This window comes from Sus scrofa, chromosome 8 (assembly GCF_000003025.6).
Source record: "Sus scrofa isolate TJ Tabasco breed Duroc chromosome 8, Sscrofa11.1, whole genome shotgun sequence".
NCBI classification, from domain to species: domain Eukaryota; kingdom Metazoa; phylum Chordata; class Mammalia; order Artiodactyla; family Suidae; genus Sus; species Sus scrofa.
Genome location: NC_010450.4, coordinates 47,610,914 through 47,634,986, shown reverse-complemented (window position 1 = coordinate 47,634,986; position 24,073 = coordinate 47,610,914). Strand labels below are relative to the sequence as shown.

Below are 24,073 nucleotides of genomic sequence, written 5' to 3'. Positions count from 1 at the left end.
TCAAAGAGATGGCATTCTTCTAAGCCCAGTACACAAATACAACATGTAAAAGGCATTAAATAAAAATGAGTATCTTAAAACTACAACTATATTTGATATGATTCAATATTGGGCCCTTTTTAAATAGAAACTTATATCTACAATTATCCTCTAAGAGACAGAATTATGTGAAAGTTTTCCATAATCCTTTGGGTTTTTTTTTGCTTTTTAGGGCCATAGCATGTGGAGGTTCCCAGGCTAGGGGTCAAGTTGGAGCCACAGCTGCCAGCCTACACCACAGCCACAGCAACTCAGGATCCAAGCCGCATCTGTGACCTACACCACAGCTGATGCAACGCCAGATGCTTAACTCACTGAGCAAAGTGAGGGATGGAACCCACATCCTCATGGATACTACTTGGGTTCTTTACCACTGAGCCACAATGGGAACTTCATCCATGACCTTTTAATTGGAACAGAGACAATAAAGGTTAGATCTGGTATACAAAAACATTTCATACTCCCTTCTCCTTCCAGTCTGGGAAAAGCTCTTCGAAAGCGCGTGGATCCAGGCAAGCTCCGGAGAGCGTGTGAGCCCCTATCTGAGCAGCCTTCTCCACCAGACACACACGGAGGTCCTTCTCATGCTGGGCCGCCAGCTGCTTCAGCCGGGTGGCTGCGGAGAGCCCTGCGGGGCCGGCACCCACTATCACTACATCAGCCTCCTCTGCGAACCTCTCCATGTTCACTCCTGGGAGCGAAGAGTGTTTAATAAAAGTGCATTAAGATTCTGGAATGACTATGACCTGATCACATCACAGGCTGGATTCCAAGTATCCGCCATCCTTTAGAGCAATTATTTATGGAAATCGCCCCTCTGCTCTGCATGAGAATTATACTAAGCATATTATTGTCTTAGTTGAATGTTTTCTTAGGCTCTCTTCGAGAACATATTTTATTTTAACTTCCACAAACCAACTTTCATTATTGAGACTTATTATTCTAAGTTTGCAAATATTTCCTTATCTAAATATTAATATGTAACAGATTTGGTAAAGTTGTATTATTAGATGATTTTACACTCTCATGAAAAATAAAATATTTACCCCCACGAAATGATACAAAGTATCTAGAGAAGTCTTAACAATTTTATGCAAATGAGTACTCACCTTCCCATCGCTTGTCCTGATCCCGGGGATAAATAGTGTAGTGGGTAGTAATTCGAGGCACTTTGCAAGTTGAGGACCATCTTGTAGCACACAGAGGTAGATAATTTTTCTTAATTTTTAAGGCATGAAAGCACTGATATGCTGTACAAAAATGATGATCATTATTTGGTTAGTTTTCTTCAGTGGATTGAAGAAAACTTTTTATATTATTATTATTATTTTTGCTTTTTAGGGCTGTACCCGCAGCATATGGAGGTTCCCAGGCTAGGGTCGAATTGGAGCTACAGCTGCCAGCCTATACCACAGCTACAGCAACACAGGATCCGAGCCGTGTCTACGACCTACACCACAGCTCATGGCAAGGCTGGATCCTTAACCCTCTCAGTGAGTCCAGGGATTGACCTGCAACCTCATGGTTCCTAGTCAGATTCATTCTGCCACAATGGGAACTCCAAAAAAACTTTTTTAAAGCAAAAAAAAAAAAAAAAAAAAATCTGGGATTGGGTATCAGATCTGTTTTCTGCTTAGTGTTAAAGACTAAATTAATCAGCACTAAAACCTTAAACCAATCACTTAACTGCTGTAGATTTCAGCTTTCTCATCCAAAGAAACAAAAAGGGGACCAGGTGACCACTAGGGGCCTGTCTGGCCTGATTCTGTGAGTCCAGAGCTGCCTTCTGTTTGGTCATGAGTTTATCTTCTGGCCACACCAACAGTCAGCGGATCCTTAGGTCTATACTATGGAGCTATTAGTTGGGATACAAACTGAAACAGACTGTACTATTTCCTAGTGAACAGTTCAGTTAGCTTTTTTTCATAAAGCAAGTTTTCCAATGATAACATTTTAAAAGTATCTAATAAACTAATTTATTCAACTTGTCACAGGTCAAGCTTAACCTATAAATAGGATCATCATTTATCATTTAAACTGGATACCTTTGAGAGTTGATAAGGGGTAGCATTGATTACGCTGGGACAATGTGGGCAAACTGTGTTTCATGGTCAGCTTCCTTTTATATTGCTGACCCTCCCATATGGCAATATTTTCTGTAAATATTCTTTTAGTTAGTAAGTAGAATTTTATGGAAATAAAGAGAAGTATACAAAGATTTATCTGTGGTAGTGTTCATGAAACCTCTGCTGTCTTTTTTTTTTTTTTTTGGCCAAACAAGCAGTATGTGGAAGTTCCTAGGCCAGGGATCAAACCCATGCAACAGCAGTGACATGCTGGATCCTTAAGCCACTGAGCCATCAGGGAGCCCCAATCACTGCTGTCCTTAAACATCCCCCTCTATCTCCTCCCTTCCTCATCAGAAATCCAGCACATCACATGCCACGTGTCACAGCTCAGAAAGATAGAAGCAGTCAGGTGGGAACTTTCCTAATTCCTGGTAACAACTGCTGAGGCCATCTGCACTGTGTCCATCCTTGTTCAACCCCTTAGGTTATAACAGAGGGGATGTCTCTCCTCCTCCCTCAGTGTTCTCCTCCCACCTGGACCACCAGGCCTCCTTCCCACCAGCCAACCACCTATGTCATGATACCTTCCATCACTCTCTCCTCTATCTTCAGGTTCTCACTCACTTCTCTGCTGCTCTTCACCACTGTCACCCTTCCCATAATAAAAGAAGGACAGGGAATCCTCCCTTGGGAGCAGCTCCATATAAGAAATGATATTTGGAGCTACAAGAGTCTGTTATGGGAGAGGGGATAAAACAATCAAAGGAACAGAATAGAGTTCAGAAGTAGACAGAAGTAGACACACAGGGATTTGGTATATGACAAAGATGCCACTTCAAACCAGAAAGAAGATAGAGTTCCTCATTAAATGGTCAGAGATAGGTAGAAAGTCATTTGGAAAAAAGAATACCTCTCTCCTTACATCAAAGTGAATTCCATTTGATCAATTATTTTAAAAGAAAAAGTCACAGCATAAAGGATTATAGTGATAGACCGCAGAAACAGAACAGACACTTAAACCAGGTGATTAAGTTTAATATTACCAAGACACACCGATATCACAGACGTCTGACTTGATGTGATGGGAAGGGCTCTGTAGCTCTGTGGTGTATCTCTCCCAAACCCACAACTGGAGTTCAAGCATGAGCAATCACCAGACAAACTCAGATCAAGGGATGTCCTACAAAGTGCCTGACCAGGAATTCCCATCATGACTCAGCGGTAACAAGCCCAACTAGTATCCAGGTTTGATCCCTGGCCTTGCTCACTGGGTTAAGGATCTGGCATTGCCACAAGCTGTGTGTGGTGTAGGTTGCACACATGACTCAGATTCTGCATTGCCATGGCTGTGGTGTTTTGACCCCTAACCTGGGAATTTCCTTATGCCGTATGCTAGGCCCTAAAAAGGACCAAAAAAAAAAGTGCCTGACCAGTCCTCACTGATGGGGTCAAGGTCAAAAGAGACAAGAAAAGACAGCAGAAGTGCGGCAGTGAAGCAGACTTGACATGAGAGACATGACAACTGAAAGCCCTGGACTAGGTCCTGGAACAGAAAAAGGAACTCCGAATGAGAGTTGTATGGGAACTCTGTGCTATCTTAAAAAAAAAAAAAAAAAAAAAAAAAAAAGTGTATGTGTTTGTGACCTTGGATTAGGCAATGGTTTCTTAGCTACAGAGAAAATGTAAACTGTACTTCATCAAAATTAAAACATTTTGTCTTCAAAAGATACCATCAAAGGGAAAAAAAGAACTCACGGAAGGGGAGACTGTATCTATAAATCATACATCTGATAAGGGACTTTTATCTAACATGTATAAAGAACTCCTAATAATAAAAAGGCAAATAACCTGATTAAAAAACACACAGAAAATCTGAACAGATGTTTCCACAAAGCAGATAAACAAAGGGCCAATGAGCACACGGAAAGATGCTCAATATCATTAACCATAAGAGAAATACAAATCAAAACCACAATAAGATCCTACTTTATATCCACTGGGATGGTTATAATCAATAAGAGATCATAACCAGAACTGGTGAAAAGACAAGATGTTTCAGAAATTAAAAAAACAAAAAAAACAAAAAACAAGTATTGGTGAGGATGTGGAGAAACTGGAACCCACACACTGCTGGTGAGAATGTAAAACAGTGTATCCATTTTGGAAAACAATCTGGCAGTCCCTGAAAACGTTAAATATACAGTTTATAGTGTATGTTTATACTTCAGATAAAAGAAAACAAACTTGTACATGGATGTTCATAGGTGCATTATTCATAGCAGCCCCAAAGTAGAAACCACCCAAATGTCCATTAGGGAGTAGATAAATAAAAAGCAATATATCCATATAATGGAATAATATTCAGCAATAAAAAGAAATTAAGTAATGATATATGCTACAACATAGATAGATCTTAAAAACATGATGTTAAGTGAAAGAAGCCAGCTGCAAAATACCACATATTATATGATTCTATGTACAGGAAATATTCAGAACAGACTAACTTATAGAACACAAAATAGATTAGTTGTTGCCTAGGTCTGGAGGGGCTGGGGAGTGGTTGTTAATGGGGAGGAGATTTCTTTTTAGGATAATGACCAAAAAAATAGTACAAACATAAATACCGGTTTTTAGCTGTCTGTATTCCCCAGTAGATAGAATACTCCTAAAGTATTTGTCTTTTCCTTTTTGTATGCTAAATCCCAGTATTAGCCTACATATGCATAAATATTTGTTGACTACGAGTCCTTTTCATACTCTTCTTTATCAGGGTAATCATTTATGATTGACTCATGGTATTTTTATTTTTTATTTTTATTTATTTATTTATTTATTTTTTGTCTTTTTGCTATTTCTTTGGGCCGCTCCCACGGCATATGTAGGTTCCCAGGCTAGGGGTCGAATCGGAGCTGTAGCCACTGGTCTACGCCAGTGCCACAGCAACACGGGATCCGAGCCGCATTTGCGACCTACACCACAGCTCACGGCAACGCCGGATCATTAACCCACTGAGCAAGGGCAGGGACCGAACCAGCAACCTCATGGTTCCTAGTCGGATTCGTTAACCACTGTGCCACGATGGGAACTCCGACTCATGGTATTTTTAAATGGCTAATGTTCCTTTAGTGTAATTCTCTAGGAAAAGGTAAGCTAGAGTCATAAATCAGAAGGATTAGAAGGCCAACATGAAGGAATAAAAAGTCAAGCCATACACTGGAAGAAAATATATGTAAAACACATATCTGATAAAGGGCTGCTATCTGAAATATACAAAGAACTCACACAACTCGAGAAAATAGACAACTCAAAAATGGGCAAAAGATCTGGACACCTCACCAACAGAGATATCTGGATGGGAAACAAGCACAGGAAAAGATGCTGACCATCCTGTGTCATTAGGTAAGTGCAAATTAAAACAAGGAGACACCACTACACACCCATTAGAATGGCCAAAACCCAGCACAATGACAACCCCATTGTGCTGAGAGGACGTGGAGCAACAGGAGGCCTTATTCATGGCTGGTGGGAATGCAAAACCGGTATAGCCACTCTGAAAGACAGTCTGGCAGTTTCCTACAAAGCTAAACAGACTCCTAACGTAGGATGCAGCAATTGCAATTGTCCTCCTTGGCAGTTACCAAAGTGAGCTGGAAGTTAACATCCACACAAAACCCTCAGCCAAGCAATATGAATAAACTAGAGATCTGCTGGACAATGGTGTACCTACAGTCAACAATAAGGCACTTTTAAAATTTTGTCAAGAGTGCATATCTTATGTTGTATTCTTACCACAATGAAATACCGTATCTAGAATTATTTTAAAAATCTTTACATGAATGCTTATAGCATCTTTATTCATAATGATCAAAACTTGGAAGACGTCCTTCATGAGGTGAGTAAATAGAATGTGGTGCATCCATGCAGTGGAATAGCATTTGGTGTTAGAAAGAAAGGAGCTATTAGCCATGAAGACAAAGAGGAAATGCAAATGCATATTGAAAGGAACCAACCTGAAAATGCTACATGCTGTATGCTTCCAAATGAACAACAGCAGAAAGATGAGTGGGTGTCAGAGTTGAGGAACAGGGGGGAAGGGACTGTGCAGCACAGGGGACTGTGGGGCAGTGAGACTGTTCTGTGTGACACTGTAAGTAATGGCGGATGCTTGACATTACACATTTTCCTCCCTTCCTTTCACCTTTTAGGGCCTCACCCTCAGCATATGGAAGTTCCCAGGCTAGGGGTCAAATCAGAGCTACAGCTACTGGCTGACACAGCCACAGCAATGCCGGATCTCCAACCCAGTGAGGGAGCCCAGGGATCGAACCCACATCCTCATGACACTAGTCAGATTCATCTCCACTGCGCCACAACAGGAACTCCCTACACATTTCTTAAACCCATGGAATGCATAACACACAGTGTGAAATAATATAAACTATGGACTTTGACGATAATGTATCACTACTGGCTCCCCACTTGTGACAAACGTACTACACCAACACAGGATGTTAATGCGGACTGGGGTAAAGTTACATGGAAATTCTGTGTACTTTCCGCTCAACTTTGCTTTCAACCTAAAGCTGCTAAAAACATTATTTATTAACTGAAAACAAAGTAAACAAAAAAGTCAATATAGAGAAAGGCAGCGGTAAAGTTACAGGCTTTGGGGTCTGAGTTTGAATTCAGCAAGTTATTAACTCTCCCCACTCCATTAGCTCTCAGGTCTACAGTCAATCTTTGCCTTAGAAATACTATGATATAGGATCTATTGTGTCTTACACAAAGCAAGTGGCCAATACACTTTATTAACTGGATAGGTACAATTTTAACTGTCATCCAGGAATCTGCAAATCTCTGGTTTAATTTCCTGAAACTAATTCCTGGGTTATAGGGCAATAACAATGACACCTTCTCCAGTTTTTAATTTATCTCTTGTAATGAAGCATCTACCTGCACAGAAACAGGCTTCTAAATATGTAAAAACAAAGAATAAAGATCAACGAAGACTTTTGCGTGGATTTGGAATATGTTATGAAAATTTACATTTTCATGGACATACTGACCAGTTAGAAATTTTCAATTTTAATACCACATATTACCCTTGATAACCTTATGAGGTATTAGGGCATCTACAACCCCCATTTACAGCAGAGTTCAGATGACCCCAGCCAATCTTAGCCAAGCTCTGAGGCTACAATTGGATCTGAAATGATCTCTGGAGTAATGGAATCTGAGCTGTGTGGAAACATGTTGCTTTTTTTTTTTTCTGATTAAAAGGAGAGACACCAGCCTAGCAGAGGCTAATTTTTTAGCAACCAACTACATAATTAGTAATTAATATGTTTTGTTCTTTCCAATAAAATGATTTTTTAAGAAGTAAAAACCTGGCATCAGACAATAACTAAAGATGATGATGAATGCAGGAAGAAAAGAGATTTGAAATGACAAATCTAAAGCCTCTCAAACTTTAAAAATCTGTTTTCGATAATTACTCTTTTTTTTTTTTTTTCTTTTTATGGCTGTACCTTCGGCATAAAGAAACTCCTGGGTTAGGGGTTCATTTGGAACTGCAGGCCTACACAACAGCCACAGCATCAATACCAGATCTGAACCTTATGTATAACCTATGCTGCAGTTTACCCACTGAGCAAAGCCAGGGATCAAACCCACATCCTCATGGACATTATGTTGGGTTCTTAACCCACTGAGCCACAAGTGGAACTCCCCTGATAATTACTCTTAAAAAAAGAAAACCACAGTAATTAATTTTCTCTACTTGTAAACAGTTTACTAAAAACTTAGACTACAAGTAATTTTTTAAAACTTAGTTAACCCTTCACCTATCCTAAATTTTGAAAAAAAAAAAAAAAACCAATAAAGATATTGTAGGAGAGCTCAGTTCCAGAGCTCAAATATCATTATTATTATTCAAAAATATTTCTTAAATATTTATATTATTTCCCATTAAAGATAAGTTTGTTTTATGATACATTGTGGTTTAATGAATAGAAATTATTATTTGCTTCTGAAAAGTGAAGACTTGGTATCAGACAAAACTGTAATGTTATTGCTTATACAGTTACAGATTTCCTTGGAAGTATTTGGAACTGGGTAATCTGATTTCTTTCAGGGGGTAAAAAAATTTATGACTTTTAACCTCTTTCTGAAACAAATCTGATACTTTGCTTTAGAGATTTAAACACTTAGATACCTTGGCTAAATTTTGTACAGAAATCAGGTCAAAAGGTCTGCTGAACTCATAACATCACCATGTCAAAATCTCACTGATGTGCATTTGCATCTATCTGTTTGATGCCAATAGTGCTAACAACAGGCTATGAAAATAGCAATGATCTAAACATCCAAGGAAAATGGAAATATTAATTTTGGTATGATTTAACTAAATAAGAGTAGGGCAGACAGCATCCCATTACTTTGATATTCCAAAAAGCATAAAGCATATTATGGATGAAGAATGTTGCTTGCCAGATAACTAAACAAAGGATATTGCAGCCATCAAGCCACCAGTCATGCAGCCTCCCACACCCTACACTGTGCGCCCTGAGGGAACTCAGGATGGAGAAAACAGGACACTGGCCCTAGATAGTTAAGGAGCATATCAAAGGAATTTTTTTTTCTTTTTTTCTTTTTACAGCACATCTGCAGCATATGGAGGTTCCTGCTAGGTTGAATTGGACCTGCAGCTGAAGCCTACGCCACAGCCACAGCAACACCGGATCTGAGCCGCATCTGTGACTTGTGCTGCAATGTGCAGCAATGACAAATCCTGAACCCACTGAGTGAGGACAGGAATCGAACCTGCATTCTCATGAATACTAGTCGGGTTCTTAACCCCATGAGCCCCAAAGGGAACTCCCAAAGGACTGATTTCAATGAGCCTAGACTCTTGCATCTTCCCATACATAGAAAAGTGCTAAATTCCTCAACTTGAGATGTCTGCTTTTTTAAATTAGCAATAGTCTTCTTTTTTTTACCCCCTTGGCTGTGCCCACAGCATGTGGAAGATTCTGGGTCAAGGATCAAACCCTCATGGCAGCTGCGGCAACATAGATCCTTAACCCACTGTGCCACAAAGGAACTTCTAATTACCAAAAATCTTCTGATGTTCCCACAACCTGTTTTTTCTTTCTTTCTTTTTTTTGGGCAAACAAAAGTCCTGGGGGACAATGCATTTCTCTTCCTGTGTCTTTGAGATGTAAAAGTTCTAACTGCTCTTCTTTAGCATTGTGTGTGTGTGTGTTTGTGTATGTGCGCGCGCACGCGTGTGTTGTGGACGCGCGCGTGTGTTGTGGAAACTTGGACTGTGCCATCCGGAAGGTACACACATGGTGTACATTTGGCAGCCAATTTGGGAGATTGGATTCTGAACCATTCTCCTCTGTGACAAGTCTCAGAGGCGTTTTGTCATTTTAACCTTTGTTGCATCAGTCTGTATGATGATAAGGCCTTTACTTTCTTGGAATAAGCCTGGACCTTGGTTCAAGGGCATCCTTCACATTCTCTTGTGAGGAATGCCTCTTGAGTCTTAATTGGTTTGAGTCACTATTAAGATATATCTCATTAATGGCCAGATAATGGATCCTTTAAATTGGAGTAACTTCTAAACTCCTAAGTTTTCAGAGAGCTCTCATTATGAACAGCTGTTTTATTAGTACCTATGAAAAAAATAAATTAGAAGGGGGCAAAAAATACGTATAATGGTTAATCTAAGAACTCCTTTAAAACAAACAAAAAACAGTCTGGGAAGCCTTTTTTCTTTCTTTTTTTTGGTCTTTTCTAGGGCTACACCCACGGCATATGGAGGTTCCCAGATTAGGGGTCTAATTGGAAGCTGTAGCCGCCCGCCACAGCCACTTGGGATCCAAGCTGTGTCTGTGATCTACACCACAGCTCACGGCAACGCCAGAATCCTTAACCCAGTGAGTGAGGCCAGGGATCGAACCCAAAACCTCATGGTTCCTAGTCAGATTCGTTAACCACTGGGCCACGACAGGAACTCCAAGTCTGGGAAGGATTATTTGTGATCTCTGCTTCCCTCATGAGTCTCACAGATTAAAAACATTAGGGTAATTAATGTCAACTAGGTTGATTAACAGGGAAATTAAAAAAAAAAAAAAACACACACACACACACAAAGCTGAAGGGAATGTCCGAGACTTCTTCCTAATCAGGTGGAAATTTTAAAGGGGCCTGTCCCAAAAGGATAAAGACATCTATAGATGGTTATTAAGAAATGGGATGAACAAGACAGATGTTAATGGCATTAAAACAAAAGGTTTTGATACAACATTACCTAAGGTTGGATGGACCAAAGGGACACTCTACTGGTCCCCAACATTAAGGAGCTTCAAACAAGTCTACTCTATTTATCCCAGTTTAAAAAGCATATATTTAAAAGGCTGGAAGAAAATTAAACTGAGACAACTGACCAACAATTACTTGGGGCAACAGTTATGCCAATTTTCAAGTTAAGGGACTGACAAAAGGGCCTGAGGTCCCTTGGCTCAGCTCCTCACTGGGGACATCAGAGCCTTTTATACAAAATAGATACAATGGTCAGGGAATAAAAAAGAAAGAAAAGCTTCTAGGAGTCCCTATAAAACCAAGGCTTGTTGACTGGGTCCTAATGAAAACTAAAGTCAAAGGCATAACGCTTGATGGAATTGGACGAAAGCTTATAAAAATTGGTATGTTTAAATAAACCTCATATAAAATGGTTACATCTCTTCTGTTTGATTATACTGTGGAATAGCCATATTTCATGGGGCATGTGTCCCTTGCTTATATAAAAGCCAGGACATGTGACTCTGCCCCTCAGGAAATGTTAATTAAACATACTAAAGGGTACCAGTAGCGTTCCCTGAGCCTCACAATACAAAGTAAACTGGGAACAATATTCAGGGGCCAATAAAAATAATAATAATAGAGATTTTGCTCTGTGTCTAACCCGTACACTCAGAAAGAGGGCCTTTGTTGAATGCCTTATGCAAGCTTTTGAAGGCATGATAAATTAAATCCTGAATTTCTAGAATATGGAACTCTTGATTTTCAGTTTAGCTAGAAATCTTCTCCACTGATATAAAAGCAAATGAAAGAAAATACAGTTGGAAAAATCAATCTTTTAACAGCATTTAGGCAGCAGACAAGTTCTTTGGAGAATTAAAAGCAACTGCCTTTGTCTTGGACATCTCTACAAATCAGAAATGTAAATAGAGCCCACAATTGCAGCCACAAGAGGCTGAACCTAATTAGCTCAACCAGGTAAAACCTGAAACCAAGGGGAAAAGGGGAAGGCCTTTTTAAACTTAAACCACTGGAAAGACTCCATCACATAAAAAGTAATTCGCTACCTTCTTACAGATTATGAAGGACAAATACAAATCTTAAAATTCTTTCCTACAAATAGCTAAGCCTTAATTGAGCAAACAAATTAACTTTACCCAACTGTTATTTAGAAACTAGTGAGTTTATACTGTTAACACCTGATTCACAACTAAGTTTTTAGAGCAAAGCTATGAGATGTCGTTTTGTCTGTTCATATCTGTGTGTACATTATACATATGTCTCTACTTCTAGAAAATATTACCAAGATTGAATTTAAAGGAGTTCTATTTAACTGACCTAAAAGTTAAGTGCTTACAAATTAAATATTTCTAAATATAAAGAAAACTGGCCAGAATGAATTTCAGGTTCACGTGATCTTGGAAATATTAGATATTAACTTAATGAAACTGAGCAGGGCCCTGTGGGGCTGGGTACAATAGCCTTTCTGTGCTTCCCATTTCTAGTTAGGAAAATGGGCCTCATTCAGCTTCCATGAGCTTCCTGGACAGGTTCAGGCAGTTGCTGATCAGGGAAGGAAGCGGATGCAAAGACAAGGGGGGAATGGTCAAGGAACAGCAGTGCAGCCTTGGGGCAGGACCCTGGTGCCCTCTCAAGGGATACCCAAAGTAATAATATAGGCTTCTTTTAGAAAGGAGTACTTTAAAACTGAACACCTTCTTTGTCCTTCTCCCTGACTTAATTGCACCCTAAACACATCACCTGCAAGCTAAAGATTAGGCATTCTGAGCACAATTGCCTGTGGGTTAAAGATTATTAGCACATGCTGTTTTTGAGGGACTTTCCTAGTTTGTTCTAATCTCTGATCAATATGCCACTTTCACAAGTACTGTTATTCGAGGCAATAACCCAGAAGACCACCATCGTGATCGTGCCAAGACCTCCTGACCCCAGCTTTGATGACTAAGATTTCCCCCAAAAAAGAAGAATGCATGTTTGTATCAATCCAGATTCCTATCTGAAAACCTGTTTTTCTCCTTTTTACTATAAAACTCCTGGAGTTCCCATCGTGGCTCAGTGGTTAATGAATCCGACTAGGAGCCATGAGGTTGCGGGTTCGATCCCTGGCGTCGATCAGTGGCTTAAGGATCTGGCATTGCCATGAGCTGGGGTGTAGGCCGGCAGCTGCAGCTCCGATGAGACCCCTAGCCTGGGAACCTCCATATGCCGCAAGAGCAGCCCTAGAAAAGGTAAAAAAGACAAAAAAAAAAAAAAAAAAAAACAAACTCCTACAATTCTTTCTTGGGGGAGTGGGGGCAGAGTCTTTAAGGCATTAGCCTACTGTAGCCACCTTTGCCCGGCAAAGCAAGTGAAGCTATTTTTTCCTCCTTTACCCAAAACGCTGTCTCCGTGTTTCAGTTCTGCAACAGCAGACAGAGGCCGAAATCTGGCAACAAATTCTGTGGGCTTGTCCAGGATCTGCCTGTGGGCAGGTGGCCCCACAGGGCTCCAGCTTGATGGAAAGCTGTGAGGTTTCACTCCATGCCAGTCTCCCTTCAGGTGAGTGGAGGGTTGGAGGACTCTTTCAGAGGCCATATTACTGAGAGTTTCCTGCTGCAGGGCCAGGCCCCGAGGAGACCTGACTGGCCATCTCAGAAGTTGGAACTCTGGGCTGGAAAAGTGATCAGAAGGCAAGGACCACCTCAGCAGCTGCGGAGGCTCCACTGGCCTTGGGGGAGTTCCTTCCTTTCCCACTGCTCCTGTCGACCACAACTTCCCACTTCAAGAAACCTTTTTGTGAAGGAGAAAAGTAGCATCTGGGATGTCACACCTCTGCCAGCATCTGGGTAAGTCCCCCAGTGTGTGCTCCAAGGCCCCTTGGGACTTGTCCATCTGGGGAACCTTTGGTTCCCATTTGGGGATTTTCCTTTTGGGAGATCCCATTTGTAATTTTGTGGCTTCCTTTTGGCTGGTGACGATTCCAGTTTTGTTTTCGGTTTTGTGCGCGAGTATTTAATTCCATCTGATGGTATCCTAGAAAAGATTCTGACAGAGGTTCTAGCCTAGGCCTCAGCTTACAAAATCAATCTGGGAAACATCTCCAAAATTGCCTGGGGATGATCGCAGGCAACTAGTCAACTTTAGCTATAAACCAATGACTTGCCACCTGCTTAGCTGGAAGAGACTGAGGGGTCTTGGCTGAAAGTTTGGTTAGGAGGCTGATCTGATGCTTTTCCTCAGTTCAGTTGCCTTAATGGAATTTGTTGGGATAAAGGTGAAAATAATACACGAGAGCCATTGCGCTGAAGAAGAGGGACAAGGCTCCTCTGGCTGGGTCGGTTACCGCTTTCTCAGGTGACTGAGAAATTTAATGGGGGTGATGGTGGCTGAGTCCTCACGCCATGCAGTGGTCCTACAGGGAAACTCACCCATTAATTAAAACCTGATCAACAGGGGACGTGAATAATTGGCCATTCAGCCATCTGAGCACCCATGGTGTCCTAGTTGCCACTTAGAGATCCGAAACACGTAAGAACAAGCTGAAGCAACTCTGGGTTAAAACCTAGAGGAATTAAGTTCTCAAGCAGCACACTGGCCCACCACAGAATGTCATTAGTAAAACTTTATCTCTGACAAATTCAACCTTAAACTAGGAAATAGAGTCGCAAACAGAAAAATGAGAAGCGCCCAAAAGCCAGCCTCCAACACCTCAGCAAGATTTATGTTTGTTCAAAACTTATTTCTAGTATCTACTTAATTGAGTATTAAAGGACAAAACTTGCTCTAAAAATAGCCAAAATAGGCTTTTCTATTGCATATGCAGTTATTAAAGAAAACTCGCTTTGAAGAAAAAAATCTTTTCAGAATTCCCAACTCTAGTGGGATATCCTTTCTTTGCCTTGACTGGCATCCTGATGACTTGGGGTACTTGAGGACCAGGTCACCAGCCAACAGAGCGACCCCGTGGCTGCAACTGGGACCCTTTGATCCCTGGTCTCCTCCTGTCACAGACGACTGGCCAGAGTGCCCTGACGGGGCAAAGGACTAGAGACTTTGTTGAACTTTTCCCCTTTCCTCTCCCTTTTCTCTTTTTCTCCCTTTGAAGACCCAAGATATTTCCATTTACTGTTTATTAGTACTTAGATCTGAAGGTTCTGTGTCTCTGTAGGTTCTTCAAGTGACTACAATCTTGAATTTAAGGGAATGTCTGATTAGGACGGCCATGCCTGTGTGACCTGTACTTTATGTTCTGTGTTGTCATTTGTGATAGCCATTCTGCCTTGTCAAAATAGGAAATTCTGACTCTGCTCTACTGCACAGCCCTCGTGGGTGAATGCTGTCCGAATGGAAAGAGGCTAAGACTATCAATATTTTATTGATAACAAATACTTCATTTTAACACTGTATGGCCAAAATATTCCTTAGACTCCAGAGAAAATTGATTCGGGTGAGACTCTTAAAAATTCCAAAACTGCTTTTTTTTTTTTCTATATATATACAATTAAAAACAAACAAAAAAGCAAGCTTGAGAAAATTCTTTTCAGAATTCTGACCTTGAGGGAATAAGTCCTTCTAGGTGAACTTGCTTTTCTCACTCTGCCTTGAGACCTGGGCTCTCAGGAATACCTATTTTATCTAAACTGTCTCTAATTCCTGAGACTGAGGAAAAAAAAAATGGGGAAAGAAGTCTTTTCAAAAATCATTTATAGGAGTTCCCGTCGTGGCGCAGTGGTTAACGAATCCGACTAGGAACCATGAGGTTGCGGGTTTGGTCCCTGCCCTTGCTCAGTGGGTTGACAATCTGGCGTTGCCGTGAGCTGTGGTGTAGGTTGCAGACGCGGCTCGGATCCCGCGTTGCTGTGGCTCTGGCTTAAGCCGGTAGCTACAGCTCTGATTGGACCCCTAGCCTGGGAACCTACATATGCCGCGGGAGCGGCCCAAGAAATAGCAAAAAGACAAAAAGACAAAAAAAAAAAAATCATTTATAAACTAGTGAGTTTTATTTGTAACATCTGACTCATGACTTAGCTTAGAAAATGACGCTATGAGATCTCTGCGCCTATGAGTTTGTGTATGCATCGTGTCTTAACTTAGGGATGGTATTATCAAAAATTAAATATAACCGAGCCCTACTTAATTGGCTTAAAGGAAATTAAGTGCATATATAAATTCTCAAAATATGCAAGGGAACTAACTGGCCAGAATAAATTTTAGGTTCACGTGAACTGGAAAATATTCAGTATTAAATTAATATCTTGTCTTAGAATGTTTGTTGATCTAATTAATACAGACCTGTCTTTAGAGTTATCAAAATTAAGTGTAATACCTTATTATACTTAGGTTTAACAGAAGTCAAACGAGACACTGAGATATCAGTTACTAAACAGAGAAACTAAAGGTATTTAGGACTATTAATATATTTGTGCCACCCTGAGATGTTCTCTGTAAGAAAAACACATGCTGGAGGAGTTCCCATTGGAAACGAATTAGACTAGTAAGCATGAGGTTGCAGGTTCAACTCCTGGTCTGCTCAGTGGGTTAAGGATCTGGTACTGCTGTGGGCTGTGGTGTAGGTTGAAGACGTGGTCTGGATTCCACATTGCTTTGATTAAGCCATAGCCCAGAGGCTACAGCTCCAATTTGACCCCTAGCCTGGGAACCTCTATATGCCACTGGTGTGACCCTAAAAAGCAAAACAAACAAACAAACAAAACCCAAAAAACAAAAAAACAAAACACCACATGTTTTTAGAAATTATAAAAGACGGTCCTTGGTTGCTTTAGAAAAGTAAGGATGCGTGTTTTCAGTAAAGAAGGAATGAGGAATGGAAATGCATCTTATTAAGGGAAAAGAAAGACTGTCTTATAGCTTGTTGCTCTGGATGGAAAAGTAAGGGAGACTAGTATGGATACAGAAAGTGATGCAAGATGTGTGGGAAGTGGACACTGAGAAAAGTTTTGTGTATGGTCAAGACTAAGTTTAAAATAAATTTAATCAAGTAAATTAAAAGTAAGCTGGTGCAAAACTTGAACTTGGCTTTTCTCTGCTAAGAGAACAGTCTTATTAGAATAACAGATTATGTGAAATCCTCTGCCTTTAAGTGACCTGTATTTGCTTTTGAGATCTCTTGTAACTTTGGGAAAAGTATCCACAGTGACCTATGATTTTATTTGTCCAAATGTTTATAGTGAACTTCCTATCAAATTCTAATTGAAGTTTTTTTTTTTTTTTTTTGGCTTCAGCTAACTTTGTGATGGTTCAAAGGGCCCCAGGCTTCCCAGAGGTGGGGGAGGGGGAGAGTGAAATTAGGAAAATACATGGAGAGAATATCAAATGAGTGATAAGCCTCCTCAGATTTTACAGTGTGATGTCTCAACAGTAACCAAGTTTGTCAACTGCATTGTAATCAGATCTTAAATGTGCCTTTTTTTTTTTTTCTTTTTTTTGTCTTTTTAGAGCCACACCCATGGCATATGGAATTCCCAGGCTTGGGGTTGAATCAGAGCAACAGCTGCTGGCTGACACCACAGCCACAGCAATGCTGGATCTTTAACCCACTGAGCAAGGCCAGGGATTGAACAGCATCCTCATGCATACTAGTCATCAGGTGTGTTACCACTGAGCCACAATGGGAATTCCTAAATGGGCCTTCTTAAGTCTTTTGTCATTACAGGCAGTTAATGGCTTTAACTCTGATGTCTTTTTAAAAATGCTTCCCCTTCAAGAAGATCTATAGAAAGGACTTTTTGAAAAATATGAGCTCCTGATTTTCAGACTATAATGCTGAACTAGTCCCTGCACTGGACTGCTCTATAGAGGGGACTGCTGACAAAATCATGCTCACATGGAGGGAAAGCTATACCAGGAGAAGACAACATCAGAAGTAGATAGCTGGTCCAAGATGCTGGACCTGACTCAGTATGATGACTTATAATGTCTTCTTGACTTCTTGGACTTCTGCATATGAATCAAATGTTGATCAGGAGCATTATCCTATGCTGATTTTGAAACCCAATCCAATTATTGGGCTGGTGGCCAATTACCTGAGTCTAGTGCTTCTGGGTTGCCTGGCGGATTTCTCCTCTCCAAGGCTCTGACTGAATAACCCTTAAGAAATTTATTTTATTATTGGGTGGAATTTTCTCACCTGGCCAATTAATAATACCTGCTCTGACCCTGACCATAAATATGGATTTTCTTTTAGGGTCACTCAAACTCAGAACAATGGGCTAAGTCTCAATCAAAACTGTAACCTCCTGTTTATTAGAAGGAAATCTCCCACAATTGAGGGATGGGCTGATTTGATTAACCCTAACCTATGACCACTTAAGTTTAAAGGCTCCTCTATGTTGGGAACAATTAGATCATACTAAGAATGATCAGCCTAGCCTAGTGACATTAGGAAACAATGAACAATGCCTACATATTATTAGCCTTGGAGATAGTGGCTGGTGTGGAACAGGCTGGGTCAGTTGACGGGAGATTTGCTGGGTTACATCAAATGGAACTCAGTGAATTTGTAGTACTAATTTATGGCCTTGGCTTCCAACAGGATGAATAGGAAGTTTTTTATATATATATAAAACTGTATATATATATATATATATATATATATATATATATATATATATATATTCTAGGCCTCCTTTAGACTCAAGATCGTATATTTAACAACTTAAAGATGACCCTAACCAATCTACCATTGATAAGAGCCCAATGGGTCAAGAAACCTGTATTCCACTAGTACGACAACTTAGCAGCTATTTTTGCCCTGTCAGTGGGATTGGAGCCTATAATCAGCCACATCAAAGACTTAAGAAATTTCCCTCAACAGATTTTAAACGACAGTAACCAGGCTATTAGCCTACTGAATTCTAAGGTCCTATGCTGCTTTAAGTGACGTGCTCCATAGTCTTGACAACATACTCTAAAACTGGTTTGGAGTAGGAAGCTATTGGCTTAAATATTTACTTATAACTATTAGCTATATTGCTTGTATCTTGACTGTCTTATGAGATTATTGTAACTTATTTTACCAAATGTGTGACTGAGCCTCCAAGAAAAATAATTATGACTAGGTGACTTGAAGCAGTTAACCAAATATACAGTTCTTTACCAGGTCTATGATTGTAATAGTGTAATTCTAAATATGGGAAAATGAAACAAGAGGGAATATTTCCCTGGACCGTAATAGACTAGTAAGACAGGTGGTCCAGAGACTTTTGGCTACTGTAATAAGGCCTAGTCTAGTAATAGCGCATTGAATGGACTATCAGTGAAATCTTTGCCAGACCTAGGAATGAGCATTCCTCGTACCGTGGGATGAAAATAAGTCATGAAATGCCTCCCAAAACTATGTGTCAAATTTATGACCATGAGGGAGTCCTATGAACTGGGGATTGGCACTTGCCATCTGCCTCTACACAGATTGAGTCATGAGCCTTTCAACACCTCCTGAAAGGTCTCCGGGTGGAGATCAGGAGTGAGGCACTCTGTGCTCTGGTAAAACTGGCAGAATAGGTCTTCAGACAGATAGTTTTTCAGAAGAACATTTTATGAACCGAACTCTTATATCTCCTCATATCTAGAAAAGCACTAATGTCATTAACAGTGATATCTGCCTTGGCCATCAAGGAAAATACTATTAAAAAATGGAGTACCTAAGGTTCAGACATCCAAAGTAATGCTAGGTGGCATTAGGATCGTGATTTCAGACAAGCCCTTGTATTGCTGAGAACTTTCTGACCCATTAGACTTGGGATGCCACTAGCCATTCTTAAAGCAATATCTGCTGGTAGCCAGCAGCTGCAATCTTATGGCTTCAAGGAATCTCCTGACTACTTTTTTGTTTGTCTGTCTTTTGTCCTTTTAGGGCCGCACCCACGGCATATGGAGGTTCCAAGGTTAGGGGTCTAATCGGAGCTATAGCTGCCAGCTTATGCCAGAGCCACAGCAATGGGATCTGAGCCTCATCTTTGACCTACACCACAGCTCACAGCAACGCTGGATCCTTAACCCACTGAGCAAGGCCAGGGATTGAACCTGTAACCTTGCGTTTCCTAGTCAGATTCATTTCCGCTGTACCAGGACAGGAACTCCAGAATCTTCTAATTATTAAATTTTTTAGACAATGAAATTGCTTTAGATCAGACATTAGCAGAGAAAAAGGAAATATATAATCATTGTTATGTATATGTCAGTACCATATCGGAAGTTAAAAAACCCACGCAGACAACAAGTCTCCCCAGAGTGACCGCTGCAGACTGGGTTTGGGTTAATTCTCAAAGAATGAGCTCTCTTTTGTCTAGTGAAGTTCCAGTTGTCACTCCTTCTACTTCTAACTGGGTCTGTTGCACTAGAATGTTCAAGAGATTGAGATCTTAATCATTCAAGACTCAGATCCAGGACTTGGAACTCAGGAATATTTCTAATTTGGTGTCCATTCCCTAAATTGAGGCAGGACTATGCCCCATTTCAGCAGGAAGTAGCCAGAGTGGTCGTCACCCCATTCCCTGGAAGACTTGGGAAAATGTAAAACAGAAGTGGGGATTTAAAACCAAGATCCCCCTAATACCGAGTTCCTCTGCTGAGTTTATGATTAACAACTCTCCAAAATGATTAATTCCTTTCTTGTCCAACACTTGTTCTCCTCAAGATTGAGGAGTATCAAAGAAAGGGGGGTGGGGAATGAAACCAACAGGGCCCTGGGGGGCTCCTGGGTGCAAAAACCTTTCTGTGTTCCTCATTTCTTGTTCTCAGGAATGAGCTTCATTCAGCTTCCATGACCTTCCCTGAGTAGGACAGGTTCAGGCAGTTGCTGATCAGGGAGGGAAGGGGATGCAAAGACAAGGGGGGAATGGTCAAGGAACAGCAGTGCAGCCTTGGGGCAGGACCCTGGTGCCCTCTCAAGGGATACCCTAAATAATATAAGCTTCCTTTAGAAAGGAGTACTTTAAAACTGAACAGCTTAGAGTCCTTCCTTGTCCTTCTCCCTGACTTAATTGCACCCTAAACACATCACCTGCAAGCTAAAGATTAGGCATTCTGAGCACAATTGCCTGTGGGTTAAAGATTATTAGCACATGCTGTTTTTGAGGGACTTTCCTAGTTTGTTCTAATTCCTAATCAATGTGCACCTTTCACAAGTACTATTATTCTAGGCAATAACTCAGAAGACCACCATTGTGATCATGCTGAGATCGCCTGACTCCAGTTTTGTTTTTTTTTTTTTTTTTCTGTCTTTTTAGTGCCGAACCCAAGGCATATGGAAGTTCCCAGGGTAGGGGTCGAATTGCAGCTGAGGCTGCCAGCCTCCCCAACAGCCACTAGAAATCCGAGCCACATCTGCTACCTACACCATAGCTCACAGTAACGCCAGAACCTTGACCCAAGGAGTGAGGCCAGGGATCGAACCCATGTCCTCATGGATACTAGTTGGATTCGTTACCACTGAGCCATGATAGGAACTCCTCCTGACTTCATCTTTGATGACTAAAGTTTCTCCCAAAGAAAGAGGAATGCATGTTTGTCCCAATCCTGATTCCTATATGAAAACCTGTTTTTCTCCTTTTTTACTATAAAACTCCTTGCAATTCTTTCCAATGAGGGACACAGTCTTTAAGGCATTAGCCTGCTGTGGTCCCCTTTGCCTGGCAAAGCAATAAAGCTATTTTCTTCTCTCCTTTATCCAAAACTCAGCACTGACACAGAGGCTGAATTTTGGCAAAAGTATCTGGTATTGAAGCGTTTAGCTAGCTTTGTTGGTTCTACTGTATCTAGGTTTATTGAAGGTCAATATATTCATGTTATTTCTATTGCAGAGTTTGTCAGCAAGGAAAAAATTGGTACGATTTTCATAAATTATAAAGGTAAATGAGATAAAGAGTTTTCAGGTGAACTTCTTTAGGAATTAATTATGTTTTGGGTACATCTATCTAAAAATAGTTTCTCCAGGTTTTTGGTAAATTGAGTTTTGCCAAGTTAAATGATTGAATATTCAGGTTATTTATTTATTTTAAGAACCACAACTGCGGCATATGGAAGTTCCTAGCCTAGGGACTGAAATGGAGCTGCAGCTGGGCCCTTTGTCACAGCCACACCAATGTGAGATTTGAGCCTCATTTGCACCTACAGCACAGCTTGTGGCAGTGCCAGATCCTTAAGCCACTGAGCGAAGCCAGGGACTAAACCCTTATCCTCACGGATACTAGTTACATTCTTAATCAGCTGAGCTATAATTGAGAACTCCCCCAGGTCATTTCAAAAAAGATAAAATACTGGGCATTAACTGCTAAACAGGTCTAAATTTACTTACTTTGTCTCTTTACAAGAGGGAAATGAAAGATGTTTGACTTTATTAGACACATGTCTTGCTTGTAACATGGAGAAGGGAATAAGAAGATGTATGTTCCTGCAGGCTAGGGAATATTCCAATCAGAAAATGCTGGTATGGCAGACAGCTCACAATTACTTGTTCCTACAAGGTTTTCACTAGAGATTAAAGTTTTTCAGGGTTAAAACAAATACATAATCAAAGCTACCAAAAATATTAAGGGAAATATCTCTATGTGCAAGGAAAGTAAGATGCATGTTTTCAGCAAAAGAAGATATGAAGAATAGAAATAAACTTGCTGGGAAAAGAAAGGGGATTTTGTCCTAGAGCTAATTATTTCTAGATCAAAAAAGGAACAAACTAATATGGATACAGAAAGTTGTGGAAAGGGAGACTTGAAAAGGTAGTTTTGTACATGGTCAGGCTGACATTAGATTACATTTAGTTAGGTAAATGGATTTTGTTATTAAAAGAGAGCTAGTACAAGACTGGACTTGGTTCCTCTGTTAAGACAAAGTTTTCTTGGAATGCTGCTTTTGGTAACAGACTGTGAGTTTCTTTGCCATTAAGTGATCTGTATTTGCTTTTGAAATCTTTCATCACTCTGGTTAAGTGAACAAGTATTGTTTCATAGTGACCAATGATCCTATTTGACCAAGAGGTTTGAAACCTTTTTATATTTTTTGACAAACGTCCCAAATATCAAATTCTAACTAAAGTTCTTTTGACCATCAGCTTCAAAGAAATCCTGAGACATCTCAGAAAGGGATATTAAACTAATTAGGTTTATTTATATTCACTTACATGGGATACAGTTCAAATAAGTGGCGATAAAACCTTCTTAACATTAGATGTCATTAATATGGATCACCCAAAATTTATATGGAATTCCCTGATATGTCCTGATACAGTGTTATCAATCATAATTCTAGTCATTATCTTGAAATGTTTTTTGTCACAGAAATATCTGTTTCTTATCAATTGCATTGTAACCAGATCTTTTTTTTTTTTTTTTTTTTCCCACTGTACAGCAAGGGGGTCAGGTTATCCTTACATGTATACATTACAATTACAGTTTTTCCCCCACCCTTTCTTCTGTTGCAACATGAGTATCTAGACATAGTTCTCAATGCTAGTAACCAGATCTTTTTTAACCATGCCAAATTAAGTCTTTTGTCATTTATAGACAATCACTGTTTTACTCTGATGCTTTTATAAAATGAAGATCTTTAAGAAGATTTTAGAAAAGGACTTTTTGGCAAATATAAATTTCTGATAAATTTTGGATCATACCACTGGAAAACCTTTCCTCTTACACTTACCTACAACAAGTTGATAAAGAATAACTTTGTAAACAAAGATGAGGCATTTATCTTTTTCTCTTTATTTGTTCCCTCCAGAATTTGGCTTCTCTAACTAGCTCCCCTGTGGACTTGATGGCTTACTTTAAGAAGATTACAAATAGTTACATTAATTATTTTAATTTGCTCTCTCTTGTTGGTTTCAAATTATTTACGCCTTGTGCCTTTCTCTGTTGTACTAGGACCTTCTTGATGTTACTAGTTGGGGAGTTCCCGTCATGGCTTAGTGGAAATGAACCTGACTAGTATCCACGAGGATGCAGGTTCAAGCCCTGGCCTCACTTCAGTGGGTTAAGGATCTGGCGTTGCTGTGGTATAGGCCAGAGGCTGCAGCTCTGATTCCACCCCTAGCCAGGGAACCTCCACATGGTGTGGGTGCAGCCCTAAAAAAAGAAAAGAAAAAAGAAACAATGTTACTAGCTTTATTATTTATATCCTGTCTATTTTATAAGATTGTTTTTTCTTGCATTACCCAATGTGTAACCAGGCCTCCAAAAAAATTAATATCTCAAGATAGTTGATCACATATATAACTGCATAGAAGAACTGCAACAGTATAACTTTTAATATGGGGAGTAGCAACAAGGAAAAACATCTCCTGGATAATAAACTAGCATAATAAACAGGCCCTCCCGAGAATTTTAGATTATCAATAGGCCCTGACGCAAAGAGTAACCTATGGAGTGACCCATCAACAGAATCTCCAACTGATCTGGGAATGAGCCTTCCTAGTGCTATCAGACAAAAATTGGTCATGAAATGACTCCCAAACATTGGCTGAATTTATGACTAAAAGGAGGTACCACGAACAAAGAACATCACCTTATATCTATAAACAAAGGATATGCTGCCATTAAGCCATCAGTCACTGCAGGCACCCCTGACCATTCACCCTGAGTTAATTCAGGATGGAGATAAACAGGATACTGGCCCTAGGAGTTAAGGTGCATATCAAAGGGATGATT

The 24,073-nt window shown here is 40.1% G+C and overlaps 1 protein-coding gene across 3 annotated transcripts in view; it reads right to left on the bottom strand.

Moving 5' to 3' along the window:
• ETFDH (electron transfer flavoprotein dehydrogenase) overlaps positions 1–24,073 on the bottom strand; it is a 47,391-nt gene that overhangs the window by 20,903 nt on the left and 2,415 nt on the right. For all 3 annotated transcript variants that reach the window (XM_003129003.4, XM_005666668.3, XM_005666669.3), the window contains exons 2-3: positions 1,149–1,289; positions 501–730 (exon numbers count right to left, since the gene is read on the bottom strand). In XM_003129003.4, the coding sequence (XP_003129051.1) occupies positions 501–730; positions 1,149–1,289 (371 nt within the window). The remainder of the gene's footprint in view (positions 1–500; positions 731–1,148; positions 1,290–24,073) is intronic.